At 41.8% G+C, this 16,524-nt stretch overlaps 1 protein-coding gene across 11 annotated transcripts in view; it reads left to right on the plus strand.

Annotated features, from left to right (window-relative positions):
* The window catches only part of PCCA (propionyl-CoA carboxylase subunit alpha), a 415,541-nt gene that overhangs the window by 373,651 nt on the left and 25,366 nt on the right, over window positions 1–16,524 (plus strand). The window contains exon 22 of one of the 11 annotated variants that reach the window (XM_045055482.1): window positions 10,795–10,815. The exons of the other annotated variants lie outside the window; for them this stretch is intronic. Coding sequence (XP_044911417.1) covers window positions 10,795–10,800 — 6 coding nt within the window. The 3' untranslated portion in view covers window positions 10,801–10,815. Of the gene's footprint in view, window positions 1–10,794; window positions 10,816–16,524 lie in introns of those variants that run through there. 11 annotated transcript variants of the gene reach the window in all.

The following is a 16,524-nucleotide window of genomic DNA, read 5'->3' on the forward strand; positions in this document are numbered from 1 at the left end:
CTGCTTCCCAATTTCCCCAAATCTGTTCCCCATCTTTTTCCCCCCATATTCCTTATTAACAAGCCCTAAAAGTAGTGCTCCTTCGAATACCTTTGGGAGGCACTGCCCCGGAGTGGTAAACTGCAGCCCACCATTCCCTTTTGTAAATAAAGTTTTATCCGAACACCGCCACACCCGTTCGATTCTGTATTTTCTGTGGCTGCTTTCATGGTGCCGAGGCAGAGCTGAGTAGTTGTGACAGACATATGACCTGCAAAGCCCAAAAGATTTACTATCTGCTCTTTGTAGGAAAAGTGTGTCCACCTCTGCCTGGACAATCAGTTGTAGGTAGTTGTGTGTGCACACTAATTTTATCTTCTGCTTTTTTGTTCTCTAGCACATGCATACAGGTATATGTATGTTGTGCATATAGGTGTGTACCCTAAAATATCATAAAATGTCAAGGGATTCAAGTAACATTGTTAACCAGAGTGGATAGAAATGCCACCCAAACTTGTTCGTTATATTTACTGTGTCAAGAACAAAATGCACTGGAGAATTGAGAAGAAAGATACTTTTATTCAGGCTATTGCAAGAGGGAGAATGCTCATTAATGAGGAATGTCTTAAAAGGAAGGGTTCGGGTCCATCGAAGCAGGTACACAAGGGAGTCATCGTCAGTCTAATGGGGCTTATGGAGGAGGAGTGGACAGTAAGTCTTGTCTAAGTCATGGGGGGAGAGTGGCTCTCTGCCTTTAGCCACTTACCAGATGGAAGAGAGTGGAGGTTCTGTGACCGTTTCTGCACAGCACTTGGAAGATTCAACATTGTCAGTTGTCAGTAAGTCAGTATTGTTAAATACCTACTCATACATAGTTCTGGCACTAACGTGTGGTTGTTTTCTCAGGTTCTACCCAGGGCCACCCTCGAGCGCTTCCTGTATGTTGCCTTGCATTACTTCTCTTGCCCGTATCCTAATCCTAATATAGTTTATGATGAGTCATTGTTATTGAAAGAGATGGCAGTAATGAAGACTGCTACTCTGCATTAAAGTAAATCTACACGGTCACCGTATTTTATTTTATTTTATTTTATTTTATTTTATTTTATTTTAATGTTTATTTTTGAGAGAGAGAAAGGGAGAGGGAGAGAATGAGCAGAGGAAGGGGCACAGAGAGAGGGAGCCACAGAATCCAAAGCAGGCTCCAAGATCTGAGCTGTCAGCACAGAGCTCAACGTGGGGCTCGAACTCATGAATCACGACATCATGACCTGAGCCGAAGTCAGACTCCCAACTGAACACCCCACGTTCACCATATTTTAAAAGGAAAGTGAGTGATTATGGAGCAGTGTAACTGGATTGGTTACATGCCAGTTTGCTATTGATACGTTACTCTGTGGGATATCGTTTTTTCCGTCTGTAAAATCTTCGTAATAGAAATGATTGCCATAGGCCTAATTTACTTTTCAAATCAATTACAGGTTACAACACAGATCCCATTCAAGACATCAAGGCAGAATGTGACCCTCACACTTTGAAGGGAGATTAGTTCCTTTTATGACATGTCCAATTTGATAAATCCTTTTGAATGAAATGATAAGAGCCAACATCTGATACTATGAACTGGGCACTCTTCTAAACATTTTTAAGTTTTAAGTTTTATTTAAATTGAGGTATTCTTTACAGACCACAGTCGGCCATGTGGGTTGCGATCCAGTGATTGGTAGCAAATGGACTCTTGCAGCCACCACTACAGTTCGCTGTTAGAACATTCCAGCACCCCAGAAGTTCCTTTCTGCCTGCATGCAGCCAATCCCTGTCTCCCCCGCCAGCCCCAGGCAACCACTAGAAACACTTTATGTGTGTTACTACTTTGCTCCTCACAGCATCCTTCAAGACAGGTTACTCTCATCATCTCTGTTTTCCTGGTGAATACAGTCTCCAGCATCATGAGAAATACTTCCTTTTGTGATGGGTCTTCTGTGTGTGCTTGTTACGATCGTGCCAAGCATTTCTGACAATCAGATATGGTGAAGTCTAGAGGAAAGAAATGTATGAGACTACATGGTAAACATGCCATTAGATGCCATCTGAGAGGTCATGTTTTCCAATCATCTTGAAGTGCCGTTGGTGCTGCTGTGTGTGTGCATGCACGCGCACGCCTTCTCCATCAGTTTGTGACTTTCATTAGAATGAATTAAGGTCACATGACTCTATATCCATTTCTGCTTTTGAAAAAGCAGACAGCTATTCACGGCAGCAAGACACAGACCCAAGCTTGGTTCTGATGCCCCTAGTCACAGGCAAAAATGTCAAGGGTAATTTACCCAAATAGGAGAAAAAATCAAGACGAAGAGAAAGTACTGACTCACTGCAGACAGCTGCAGAATGTTGCCCTTGGGATAGAGGTTAACTCAGTTGTGAAATAATGGCCAAAGCTCACACTCCTAATAACTTTTTCTTAGCCCTCGAGAAAGCTCCTCCATTTAATGTGAGAACACTTGGCAGAAGGTCTGCAGTTGAGTGGCTGGCTCAGCAGGAGGCCCGGATTGAAAGCTCTCCGTTTGTACAAACTCATTTGCATTTGTAACGCTTTTATTTTAAATCTTCCCTAAATGTAAATATTTTGGTGTCCTTTTCTCTATTTTTTAAAATAGAGTTTAGGTAAGATGAACCTAAATAAGCGTGAATCAAGTAGCTTCTCATACGCCCCAAAAGAACAAGTGGGAATGGTAGATAACTCTCAAGAGTGATGCTGAATTCTACTCCATAAAGAACCTGGTGAACGTCAATTGGAGGGCCCATTTCAGAAGTATATTGGAATACAGGGGAAGAGTTACTTAGGAAAGGTTCATTTGCACCTTTTGGAGGTGGTCCAATAGGTTTGATAGGTTTCTTGAAGAAGTCAGCAGAAGGGTGTTTGCTGTCTCCCACAGTTGAGTGCACGGATGTAGGGGGCCCAGGACCAGCCTACCTCAACCGCCAGTGGCACTCCTGGCATTCTCAGACCTCCAGAGGTGTCATGGATGTGAGCTGTCCACCCTGCTGCACTGCCAACCAGTGCCTGTCCAGAGGAGGAACAGTAGAAGTGTTCCCTTTAGTCTCCAAGATTGCAATAGATTCTCTGAACGTGAGCCCTTCCAGAGCCTTCCTGGGTGTGTCTGAGCGCCATGCTGAGAGGAGAACCAGCCTAGTCTAAGGAAGCTCGGTTCTTCTTTTTTTTTTTTTTAATGTTTATTTATTTACTTTGAGAGAGGGAGCATGTGAGTGGGTGGGAGAGGCAGAGAGAGAGAGAGAGGGAGAGAGAGAATCCCAAGCAGGCTCCATGCTGTCAGCGCAGAGCCTGATGCGGGGCCTGATTTCATGACTCCTGAGATGATGACCTGAGCCGAAACCAAGAGTTGGACGCTTAACTAACTCAGCCACCCAGGCACCCCAGGAAGCTTGATTCTTAAGGCTGGCGCTGGCCTTGATCAGACTCTGCCACATGCCCAGTTTTCTCACAATCACAGCGTGATTTGAGAAAACTCACTTGGGGTCAGTTTTGGATCTATAGAACCAAACGAAATAAAGACTGAAGTATTGGTCATCCATACACCTGCAGATCCTAACCTTCTTGGCATGTGAGCATTGCTTGAATATTGGAAAATGTTAACTAACATTCTGCCATCTTTCAGGAAATCTGATGCATTTCAGTCCAGCATCTGATGACTGTTATTCTCTTCCTCTCCCTACCCACCACTCACTTGCCATCTGCTTCTCTTCAATGTGGACTTTAAAATGAGAGTCAAATCTCTGTCATTCACATGTAGAGAGCAGTGGTAGATAAGAGAGCAAACATTTATATTTTTTGAAAATGGAGGAGTGGATAATATGGTGTGTTGCCTAACTGTCCAGCATGCCATCGTTCTTCCAGAACATTGTCTCTGGATAGGACTGCGTTCACCTTTGGCTTTCCCATGACATGGGTAGGTCATGGATACTAACCTAAGCAGCCTTGACTTTGGATTGGAAATTCCTTCAACACATTACAACATTACAAATACTTCTAGCTTTATCTACTGTTGAACGCTTTTGCTTGGCCAGCTGACTTCCTAATAGTCCTGTTGCAGTCTTGTTCTTTCCTACCTCTTCTACATCTTGATTCCTAGCATACTTTTCCAAGGAAGCTCACTGCTTCCTCTGCCCTTCTTCAGAATTCTTTTACTCCAAGACTTCTCTCCAGTCTTACCTTCTCCACAAGTCCTCTGACTACCTTAGGCCCTCCCTCTGAAATTCTACAGTATTTCATTTTCTCAACACGGACACTCAGAGAAATTTGCTTGTTTGGAGTCCCTCAGCTAGGGACAGTCTACCTCCGCCCACCACCAGCAGACATTTGGCAATGAATGGAGATATTTTCAGCTGTGACAACTGGAAAGGGGACTACAACATCTAGTGGCTAGAGGCCAGGGATGCTGCATTGAGAAACGTGACCTTCAGTGATTCAGCCTAGATGATGTAATAAGAATCCTTGGTTCTTGTAGGACTTGAAGAGTACATCCTGGATATACTTGAGTGTATTTGGTGGCGAGGCTTACTACTTCACAAGGCCACCTATTGTATTGTTGGAGAGCTCTGTTGGAAATTGTTTCCTTATGTTGGATTGAACTCTGCCTCCCTGTGCAGGTCTTCTGTGGCTGGGCAATAAATCGATTCCTTTCCCTACATGGAGGTGTTTATAGAGAGCTCCCTTGTGAGTCCTTGCAGCTCTCCCACCCCTCGCTGGTTTCCACATTATGCTTGGGCCCACGACTCACCTCTATACGTGTGTTCCTCACATGTCATGGTAAACTTCCTGACGGCAGACGCAGTGTCTTACTCTCTTTGCTTTGTAGCCCTGCCGCTAGTACAGTTAATTTAATCTTGTCCTAGAAAATGCTGCCTCGGAAACGACCAACCCCATAGAGATGATTCCCCTGCTGGCAGTGAGGATCAGTCGGCTGCAAACCCTAATCCTGGCACAACATTATTGTTCCTTATCTTTTGTGTAGGGTATTTGTAGGATCATTACCTTTAAGGTGGAGTTTGTTGTTTGTTTGTTTTTGTTTTTTAGTTTGTAAAGGCGGTGAGAAAGATAATTATTTCTAAAGCAGGTAGAGAGCTCAGCATTATGGACAGTGTATTTGCTTCCCACTTACAACTATACAAGTAAAGAAAATTCCTTGTATTGCGACGCTGTCCAGTTTGTTGGGTTAATCTGGGAGAGCGTATCAGTGACCTGGAATCGTGCCAACTTCCAATTAGCACTCTGTGTAGCCACTGATGTCACTTTAAAAGTAATTACTGCACGGGGGGGAGAAAAAGGTAATTACTGCAGATTTTCTCATCCACCCTGAACGTAGCATATGCGTTTCTAATCCTGTACGTTATTATTCTCATCAAAAAGGAAAATTTTCTTTCGGTTTTTATAATTTAAAAAGTTTTAAACCTATCTTGATATAATTTAAGACTTCTAGAAAGAATGCAAAAATAGTACAATTATGAATGTCCATATAATTTCACTGATTCCCCAAATGTTAACGTTTTGTATAACATGTTACTATGTATAACATTTGTTGCGGTGGCTTTATTGTGTGTCATCCCACACCCCCATGATTGTTTTTCTGAACGATTTTAGTTAAGTTGCTAGCAACTTATTTTAAAGTCAGGACAGCATTCCCTTATATAACCACAGTGCAGGAAGTTAACATTGGCACAGTAATATTATCTAGTCTAAAAGCCTTTAAAGTTTCGCTGGTTTTCCTACTTATGTCTTTTATAGCAAAAGAAAATAATTTTTTTTTCTGGTTGGGGCTCTAATTCAGAAACACACATTGCATTTACTTTTCATGTCCTTTTACTTTGCTTCATTCGAAAAGAGTTCCTTGGTCTTTGTCTTATGTGACCTTTACATTTTTTTAAGATAGGTCTTTTATTTTGTCAGATGGGTCTCAATTTAGGTTTGTCTGGTGTTTTCTCATAATCAGATGAATTTATACATTTTTGGAATGTATACCAAAGTGTGGCATACCACCGAAGTGTGTTGTGCCCTCAGTACATCCTAGGGAGAGAGGCACATGTCCCATCACTGGTGATATTACTTTGATTACTTGGTTAAGGTGGGATTTGTCCAGTTTCTCTGCATTAAACTTACTACTTTTCCTTTTTCTAGTTGTCTGGTAAAGGAAATTGACACTTAAACTGGTCATTTCGACACAGCATGGTAGGTATGACAGACAGCCAGGGTACCATGGGAGCCATGGAATCCCCTGACGTGATGACACCTCAGCGGTGACTTAGGGAATGATTGTTGAATCAGCCAGCCACAGGAATCTGAGGAGGATATTCTAGAAGGCTACAATACCATGAACACAGCCATAGAGCCATGAAATAGCATGGTATGTTAAGGAAACTGCAGTGGTTGGCATCTTGAGTTCTGAGATTGAGTTCTCCAATCATGGAATCCTCAGATGGAAATCTGAGTGCGTGAGGTCTCATGGGAAGCTGGAAGTGAAGGTCCTGCTCTCTCTCAGGAATTGTGGGGTCTTTTTTTGTCTCTGAATTCTACAGTCCTCTCTTCCCTAATTCACAGAGCCAAAAGTAGCAGAAATGTGGGCATTAGAGGGAAAATCACAGTATTTGATAGTTGTACAAGTTACATCATCAGTGGGATGCAATTTATTCTATTCCACTGGAAATTGATTTCTTTTTCAGAGAAGGTAATTATCTTTGCAAAAAGCTCATGTCACTTTTTTGTCTCATCTTTTCCAGCATAAAAATTATTGAAAATAAAAATGGGAAAAATGATGCAAATAAAACAAAAATCAACCTGAATCTGGCTTTGCAATATATAGCCGAGAAGCCTGCTACTCTTTGGCTTGAGTAAGAAGTTAAAATTGTGGAGTGGTGAATGGGTGTAGCCTCTCTATGCTCTTTGACACTCAGCCAATTTGAAATTTTTATTTTTGTGGCAAATGTTGCTAACTTACCCAAGTATGAGGTAGCAAATACATTTGGACTGCCCAGGACTTTTCCAGGCTCCTGTCAAGAAACTGCTATAATTCTCCAAGAGTCTCCAAATTAAATTCGTGTCAAGACATCCCCTTTGTTCTAGAAGTGAGGTCATCTTTGGAAAGTGGACATTAGCGATGCTGTGAGTGAGAAAAGGATTATGAACCTCTGTCTGAGCTTTAATGATGTCTGGGCAAAAATACATGTTCAGAAGAATTCCTTGAGGTTTTCAAGACCCTATAAATTTCTAAGAGAAATTACTAGTTCTGAGGCTCAGAGAATTTCATTCTTCAGCATTGGAACTTTTCATAACTACCTGCTTTTTGCCTCCTCTTGCTCGGGTAGAGGTATGCAGAGCTTGGCCAAAATGATCATAGATTCTTTTTACTTTTCATCCACAATTTTGACTATCTTCTGTGTACCAGACACTATGATCCGTAACTAATGGAGGTCATCACATCGATGTGTGTATCAGTGCCAGCCCCAAATCAGGTAGCATAATCCAGTATTTCTAACTAAAGAGCCTTAATGTGAATGCTTTACTACATTCATGTGGCTAACCGTATTCTTTTAATTGAGTCAAAATTTATGTAACATAAAATTTGCCATTAATTATTTTTAAATATACTGTTCTGTGGCATTTAGTACATTTGCAGGGCTGTGGCCTCTCTCTAGTTCCAACGCAAAAAGCAACTCTGTACCTCTTAGCCATCACTCATACCCCTCTCTCCCCAGCCCTCAGCAGCCACTAGTCAGCTCTCTGCGCCTGGATTTTCCTGTTCTTATGTTTTGTATAATTGGAATCATAGATTATATAACTTTTTGTGATTGGCCTCCTTCACTTAGCATAATATTTTTTTGTGGTTCACCTGTTGTAGCAAGTGTCAGTTTCCTGTTTTTTGTTCCTTTTTATGGTTGAATAGTATTCTACTACCAAGTGTATTCTTTTAAAAAAATGTTTATTTTTGAGGCAGAGAGAGAACACAAGAGGGGAGAGAGGGAGGTGTGAGGGAGAGAGAGAATCCCAAGCAGACTCTGTGCTGTCAACACAGAGCCCAATGCAGGGCTCAATCCCATAAATCATGAGATCATGACCTGAGCTGAAGTCAATAGTTGGACACTTAACCAACTGAGCCACCCAGGCCCCTCTACCAAGTGTATTCTTTAAGTATGTTTAAAAATCAACTCCTCCCATTGAACTGTTTTGAAGTGATATTTCTAGAATACAAGCAGTTTAAAGACTCAGCAGTATTATGTTAGCAGATTTTTTTATAGTAGAGAAAGATTTTGTATTCTGCCCTCAAACCTTGTCCAATTTTAAAAAATATTTCTTTATTTATTTTGACAGAGAAAGAATGTGAGTGGGAGAGGGGCAAAGATAGAGGGAGAGAGAGAATCCTAAGCAGGCTCCATACTATCAGCACAAAGTCCAACACGGGACTCCATCCCACGAACCGTGAGATCATGACCTGAGCCAAAATCAAGAGTTGGATGCTTAACTGATGGAGCCACCTTGGCGACCCCTTTACCCATTTTGTTTTTGAACAAGGTACTGACTCAGTTCTCTGGTTCTGAGAGCTTGGCAATGACAGCAGACAAGATTTGTATCAGCCTGGAGGGCAAAATCACTGCTGTCAGTTGATACTGTGGTGGAAAACTATGAGTTGGGTTGACAGGTGGAGGCCTTTCCACCTGTTACAGGTAGAAATCACAGGTGTGCAATCCATGCCTAGGACACTGTTTCCTTCCATTGCTTAGCATGGAACTGCTTTACCTTTTCTAAAATACCAACAGCCTTTGCTGTTCCTAAAAATAGGCCTAGAAACTAAGATTTTTTCCTTTGTCAGCAACAGTGTTCCCATACTGAGCTTATTGACCTGGGAGATAGTTTCATTCCACTGGAGTTTTGGGCAGTGAGAATGGCATATCAGTCTGTTCCCCAGGAGATATTAGTGAAATATTTGTGATTCCGATATTGATGGCTTTTAATGTTTGAGAAACTCTTTCTACTTTTTTCCTCTGGACCAGGAGTCACTGTTTCTAGGCCACGTGGCTTCCTCCTCCCCTTCTGGTACCATTGACCTCTTTTATTTGGCAGGGTAACAGGCAAGCCTGTAGGGTGTCTCGAGACAGACGTTTATGTTGGGATGAACAATACTTTGGTAAAGTTAGTTTCAGCCTTTCGTGTCATGCCTTCTCATGATAAAGAGCATGGGTTGCTGCTGTTTCCAAGATGGACTGATGCTCATTGCGACAAGCACTTCTCCACAGAGCACTTGGCCACAAAGGAGCATATCTGTCCCATCATCTTGAGTGGCAAAAATAAGACCAGGGCTCATGTGAACTTTGACAGACTTCCTTATAGAAATAAATCTTAAATATATTTGATATTAAAAATAAAACTTTTTCTCTCACAGAGGACAGTTTTCAAAATGACACAGAAGAAGCCAAGGAAAACAATATTTTATGTTTTTGGTTCATAGGCTATGTGAGACTTTTCTGGAGGTGCTAGTATTTAATTGTCCCTAACTTAAGAGTCTATAGAGTTTGAAGGAATAGTCAATTAAATCATGCTTCTGCCATTGGGGGAGAATGAATAACAGATTTTTTTTTTTTTTTAAGATGGACAATATTTGAATCCCATCCTCAAATCCCTCTGGCTCTGAACATAATTGAAGTAAGAAATTTGGCAAGAATGGAGTCCCACTGTCCAGGAAAAGAGCTAAAACAATTCTAGTTCAACTCCTTTTCTCCTGGGACCATATTCAGATTGAGGCAATTAGTTTTAAAATGAATGGAGTTTCCAGATTCTCCACATTCTAACAAGATTGTAGAAAGGTTGAAAGTCACATAGAAGTCAAACTGGTTGAGTGTATAATTTCCTCTTGCAGATGCCAGACCAAAGGCAGTAGTGATCTAGTACTTATATTTGCTGTCATTTATTGAGACTAGAATTCTCCTTGGGATATATTATAATTTCTTTAATATTAAAGTTTCTTTTCGAGGGATTTGTACTTAATAAGTTTTGTGTAATAACATATGCATTCCATTTGAAGTTACCTTGCCAACTTTTCTAGGACTTTTTTTTTAGCCTCCCCATAGTTTTTAATAAACCAAGAGATCAAATGAATACTCCCCCAGTTGCCCAGATATTGGGTGGTTATAGCTGGTTTCAGCCTATCTATAATCTGTAAACATTTAAAGAGAACCCCTTTTGAGAAGATACTTTGAGCCCAGAGGTATTCTCCAACCTCAGAAGGTCACTTACAGAACCAGAGAAACCTTCAGTCTGTATTAACATGTTTCTTTCTCTAATCTCACCCTTCAAATGATGTGTATGATCTCATTCAGGGGCAGCAACATTGGGGTCAAAGAAGAACTAACAAGAGAGTAACTGTTGACACCAGAAAACTCCCCAAACTTAGCAAAGCTGGAAAGTTTCGAGGTAGCTAGAAGGTTTTGAAAGCTATTTTTAGTACACATAGCATAAAATATATTGTGAAGAAGTTCACCTAAAGACTCTTACCCACGTACATCTATGTAAATTCCAACATATGTTTACTCACAAAAACTTCTTGAGACAGTAGACAAAGTCAGCCATCATCCCAGACTGTTTTTCTTGCTGTTGAAATTTGCAAGAGGTATTAAACATATTTAGTAAGCCTGGGTAGAATAAAAGTATTCTATTGAATGTTGATAACTCTAAAGACATGTCTATGTTAATTAAACCAACAAACTTAAACTAGTTTTAATACTGAATAATTTCCCTGATTACCCATCCAGAGGTAGAAAAATATGACATCCTAGAGAAGATGGAGGTAGAAAATCCACATCACAAAGGTACAGAGTAAGTATCCAGCTTTTCTTCAAGGAGTTTTGGGGGTATATCTGCCTCCTATCAGAGGTCTAGAGTGATTACTTTCATTTTTTTCCCTTTCCTTAAGTGCAAGACAATCCTGTTTCTAATGTCCTGAATTGTATGCACCTAGAAGTATTTTGAGATGAATAGGGGAGGTTTGAATTGCTTCTCAAACCACATTTCTGGTATTGTAGAGATCACCAAGACAGTACATTTGTTTGTAATTCCCCAAAGAACTAGATTGCAGCTTGAATATCAAGGGACTGACCTGCTCATCTAATTAAGTTTTCTTCAATTTGCTTCTTTATATCAGGGAGAAGACTTGCATTCCACCTAAAATTAGAATTAAAAGATTTCTGTGTTCTAGAACTTCAGGGTTTAATGCATTACATCTTTTAAAAGTCTATATAAAGTGTTTTAAAAAGGACTTTGGGTGCTCTCTTTCCTGAAAGCATAATTCAGTCTTGGCTTTTATCAGCCCCCAAACATCGGTTTCCAGCTGATCATTTGTAGTAAGGCCTAGAAGAAATTTCGTCATCTGTTTCCTCTGTGAAGCGGGTTGTAAATGGCCACGAATCTTTCTAATTCCTTCCTAAGTTTGGCAAGATCTTCTGAAAGTGGAGGTCAAAAGAGCTTTATAACTTAAAAAATCTATTGCTGTCCAGGGGACATGAATTCTTTGCACTGGGGGTCCAGGATATATCTGCAGAGAACATTGTGTATGAAGGCCTGCGGCTGGCAGGGCCTGATCTCAGGGCTCTGGAAAGTAGAAGGAATTGTAAGAGAAAGATGAGCTAGTCTGCTGGCCATTCAGGTGCTTCTGCTGAATTCACTACCTGACCTTTATTGTTTACTTGAGGAGCCTGTGTAATACCCTCGGTGCTCTGGGGTGCCTGGGTGACTCAGTCAGTTGAGCCTCCAACTCTTGATTTTGGGTCAGGTCATGATCCCAGGGCTGTGGGATCAAGCCGTGTATTGGGCTCCACTCTGAGCACGGAGCCTACTTAAGATTCTCCCTCTCTCTCTCCCTCCCCACCCCGTCCCTCTCCCCCACATGCACACACGCTCTCTAAAATAAAAAAATTAAGTTAAAATTAAAAAAAACATTACAATATAGAAGGTTGTCCAATTCAAAGGATCCATCATCTGGCCGTTAAGTAGAATCTTATTTTAATCTCAATAACAACTCAAACCAATAAGCCTTTTTATAACTTAATCATGGACACCCCTCAGAGCTGTCCCCTCAGGAGAGTATAAGAAATGGAGCCCTCACAAGTCCAGAAGTTCACTCCCAGGGTTAGCCTTGGAAAGCAGACTTCATTGTCACAGGCGGTAGGAATAGTATAGCCTAAACAGTGTCCCTGGCTTCCCAAGAGAATGTGAGACACCTCAGTCACAGATCTGCTAAGCTGTCACACTGAGCAGGTACTACTGGATTGGGACTTTACCAGCTCTAACAAGACAACAAAGGCTGAGATGACAAAGGTCCTCTCTTATCCAGGACCCCTTATGACGAACTCGTCTGTGAGCTTGCACGGTTGGAGAAAGAGAATGCTGACACCAGTCACAACTCCAAATTGTTACTTGTACTCTGACTGACGGGCTATAAATCAGAGGTTTCTGTGACTTCCTTTCTCTCTTTTTTTTTTTTAAGTTTGTTTATTTTTAAGAGAGAGGGGGTATGCACATGAGCAGGGGAGGGGCAGAAAGAGAGAGAGAGAGAGAGAGAGAGAGAGAGAGAGAGAGAGAGAGAGAGAATCCTGAGCAGGCTCTGTGCCATTAGCACAGAGCCTGACATGGGGCTCGATCCCACAAACTGAGATCATGACCTGAGCCAAAATCAAGAGTCAGGCACTTAACTGACTGAGCCACCCAGGCACCCCATACTCATAACTTCTTAGGTTTATCAGTGATTATCATATATGAAGAAAGACTATGTCACTCAGAAGATTTTTCTACCCAGAGCAAGAGTCAAAGAAGCATTCTTTAGGGGCTCCTGGATGGCTCAGTCGGTTAAGCGTCCGACTTTGGCTCAGGTCATGATCTCATAGTTTGTGAGTTCAAGCCCCGTATCAGGCTTCGTGCTGACAGCTCAGAGCCTGGAGCCTGTTTCGGATTCTGTGTCTCCCCCTCTCTCTGCCCCTCCCCTGCTTGTTCTCTCTCTATCTCTAAAGAAAAAAAATAAAAACCTCAAAAGGAAAATATGTGATTAAATATTTTTGTGACTTAATATATGTGATTAAAATATTTTAAAATAAATAAAAGGGGCCCCAGAGATATCCCTTGCCCCTTCTACCATGTAGGACACAACAGAAAGATGGCTGTCTGTGAACCAGAGAGCAGGCTCTTACCAGACACAGAATTTGCCAGTGCCTTAATCTTAGACTTCCCAAACTTTGTAACTGTGGAAATAAATGTCTGTTATTTGTAAGCCACACATGCATGCTTTCTGTTACAGCAGCCCTGAAGGTCTAAGATAGGCCCCCCTGAAAAGGCTGCTCCAATAGTGGAGTAGGGTGCCTTACATCCACACTTCTCCAAGGGTGGTCCCAGATCAGCCACCTCAGCATCTCTTGGGAACTTATTAGAAATACAATCCCCCACCCAGTCCTGAGTCAGCAACCCTGGAGGTGGGGCCCAGCAATCTGCTCTAACCAGCCCTCTGGGTGAGTTTTGAGTCTTCTGGGTGGAGAACCACTACTTGTGCTGTCTTAATGGAGAGCACTGCCCCTTGATGCCACTTCTGCTGATTCCATGTGTATCAAACAACCATGGATGTAATTTGTGTACACACACTACACTTGCGGGATGTGCTACTTCCCTTTACAAATGTATTTCTGATTGTAAATTTACAGGATGGTTTTCACACATCAGTTGCTTGTGAGCTTGACAAGCAAACCCATCTAGCTGAGAATGACCCATTCTGTGCTATAGAGGAAGTCTGTAGCACAGTGTAAGTCTGAGGAAGTCTAAGGCTGTGAAACAGTGGCCCGGCCTGTGATCTAGGGTGGATTCACTAACGTAGATGCCATGGGGTGAGTCAGCCCAGCGGCCACGGTCCCATCCCAGCCCTCCTGGGGCTCTCTCTTTCCTGACCTTATATTCCAGTGGAAGAACTAACTGATAGCCCTCTGGTCTCTGGGTTCTGGACACAAGTGAAGTGTTTCCTAGACTTATTTTCGTGGACTGCTGTGTAACATTATTTAACTGTAATTGTAAAAGTGTTAGGTGTTTTTCAATTTGATTAGACAGCTTTCGCTTAGGAATAAGTCCACAGGGAAATGATCCTAACTTCTATGACTAAAGCTTCGGGTGATTTCTTTTGGCATTTCTGACCTTCTAGACTCAGAAAAACCACTGAGTGGTTAACAGTTTATAAAGTTAAGAGAGCTTTATGTTGATTGATATGAATGTTAGTATTTGAGCAAAGGACAGCTTCTGGGACATTATTGTGGAGTCATTGCAACCAAGCTTGGTTATCTGCTCCGTACAGATAACCGGTCATGCTGTCGGGGACAATTAGAGAAAACGAGAATGAAGTTGAGTGAAGGACAGGGGGATAGAGGAGACGGCAGACATGGTTTGTCAGTGCAGCCTTGGGAGGAAGGGCCCGAGAAGCTGAGGGGCAGCATACCCAAGGCCTTCTTACATTTACAACTGTGCCTCTTAGTCCTCAGGAATAAGAGAGCTGAGTCCTGGGGAAGAGGGGCCAGCCGGGCCAGTTGGGGCTATTTTTCTGCATTCTGGAGTTGTTATAGCAGAGTCTGTGTATTATGGAAGGGGGTTGGGAACAACACAGGGGTATATGGGAATTTTCCCTCTGCTTCAGATGAGCTAAGCATGCAAAAAGAAGTAACCTAACTTCCTTCCTGTGTTTAAAAACTGATAGTCAAGGATGCTGACTGGCAAAATACCATGGATTTCCCCCTTTTTATTTATTTATTTTTATTAAAATGTTTTATTTATTTATTTAGAGAGGTGGGGGCGGGGGGAGGAGCAGGGAGAGGGAAACCAAGCAGGCTCCACACCATCTGGCCATCTGCGCAGAGCCTAATGGGGGATTCGATCCCATGAACCATGAGATCATGACCTGAGTCAAAATCAAGAGTCAGATGCTTAACCTACTGAGCCACCCAGGTGCCCGAATTCCCCCCTTTTTAAATAAGGCAGCTTCCTTGTTGTATTGTACCCAGTGTGGATGCATTTATAAAAATAGATATGTATGTTTGTGTTTTTATAGATTTACATGAGTAGATTTACAATCCAAATTATTTCATGACTTCAGGGGAGTGGGATTGGAGGGGGGATTATTAGCTTGTTTTATATACTTCTTTATTATAGGACTCTTACAAGTCTTTAACTCTTGCTCACTTCATAAAAGAAATCTTAAATTTTATAAGAGTTTTCAAAGTTCACTCACAAACTCAGTCCCCAGTTCTCTCTCTCACTTATAAATCTCTCAATTTCCTCAAATATGAATTCTCCTGCCCTGAGAATTTAGAACATAGACCCTAAGTCTGGGGCAAGATTATGATAGATTAGCATAGATACAGCAAAGTTTCCAGGTAGTATGCTCATGAGAATTGAATAGAAGGCCACATTATTAGGCTAAGAATATTATCAGAGGAAATTCCAAATGTAGGAGACTGAGGTGTGAAAAATAAGTTGTGTGTTTACATGTGCTTGAGAGAGAGAGACTTAGATCTATGTGTTTTGATGAATTCTGGAATACCCAATACAGCCTCCAGTGTCTTCTCGGAGAATATGCCCAAGCATTCTGGTGTCTGAATTTTGACTTCATGAGATATTGTGATTTGTAATAAGAAATACACGTTTGGGGGTGCCTGGGTAGCTCAGTTGGTTAAGTGTCCAGCCTTGGCTCAGGTGATGATCTCATGGTTCATGGGTTTGAGCCCCACATTGGGCTCTATGCTGACAGCTTGGAGCCTAGAGCCTGCTTCAGATTCTGTGTTTCTCTCTGTCTCTGCCCCTCCCCTGCTCATGCTCTGTCTCTCTTTCAAAACTAAATAAACATTTAAAAAATTAAAAAAAAAATACATGTTTGTTCTTTGTCCCATTCCTGGCATAGAGCTCCTAAAGCCCTTGGAATTTCCTAAGTGAAATGAGTGATAAAGGTAAAGAGAGCATCTTTCATTATTTATAACAAGCCCCTTCCAGCTACACCTGAGCTTAGGTTAATGAGTGACTTTTGGAAAGCCTCTAAGGATGGGGGGGGGGTTGCTAGTTTCCAGGGAAAGCAAGAAGGTGATTAGAGTTCTGGAACTTTCAGCCCTACCCCCCCCTCCCCCCCGCCAAAAAAAGAAAAAAAGAAAAAAAAACAACTCTGGGGAGAGAATAGAGGCTGGAAGTTAAACTAACCACTAACAGCCAATGATTTAATGGATCATGATTCCATAAGGAAGCCTCTGTAAACTCTAACTGAAGAGGTTTGGAGAGGTTGTGGGTTGATGTGCCAGGAGGGTGGCACACCTGGTATGGTCATGGATGCTCTGCACCCTCCCTCATATTTTATCTGTGCATTTTTTCAATCTGGCTGTTCCTGAGGGGTTTTCTTTTGTAATAAGTGAGTAATCTAGTAAGCAAACTATTTTCCTGAGTTCTGTGAGCCATTCTAACAAAGTTTCAAATCCGAG

This window comes from Felis catus, chromosome A1 (genome assembly GCF_018350175.1).
Source record: "Felis catus isolate Fca126 chromosome A1, F.catus_Fca126_mat1.0, whole genome shotgun sequence".
Classification (NCBI taxonomy): Eukaryota; Metazoa; Chordata; class Mammalia; order Carnivora; family Felidae; genus Felis; species Felis catus.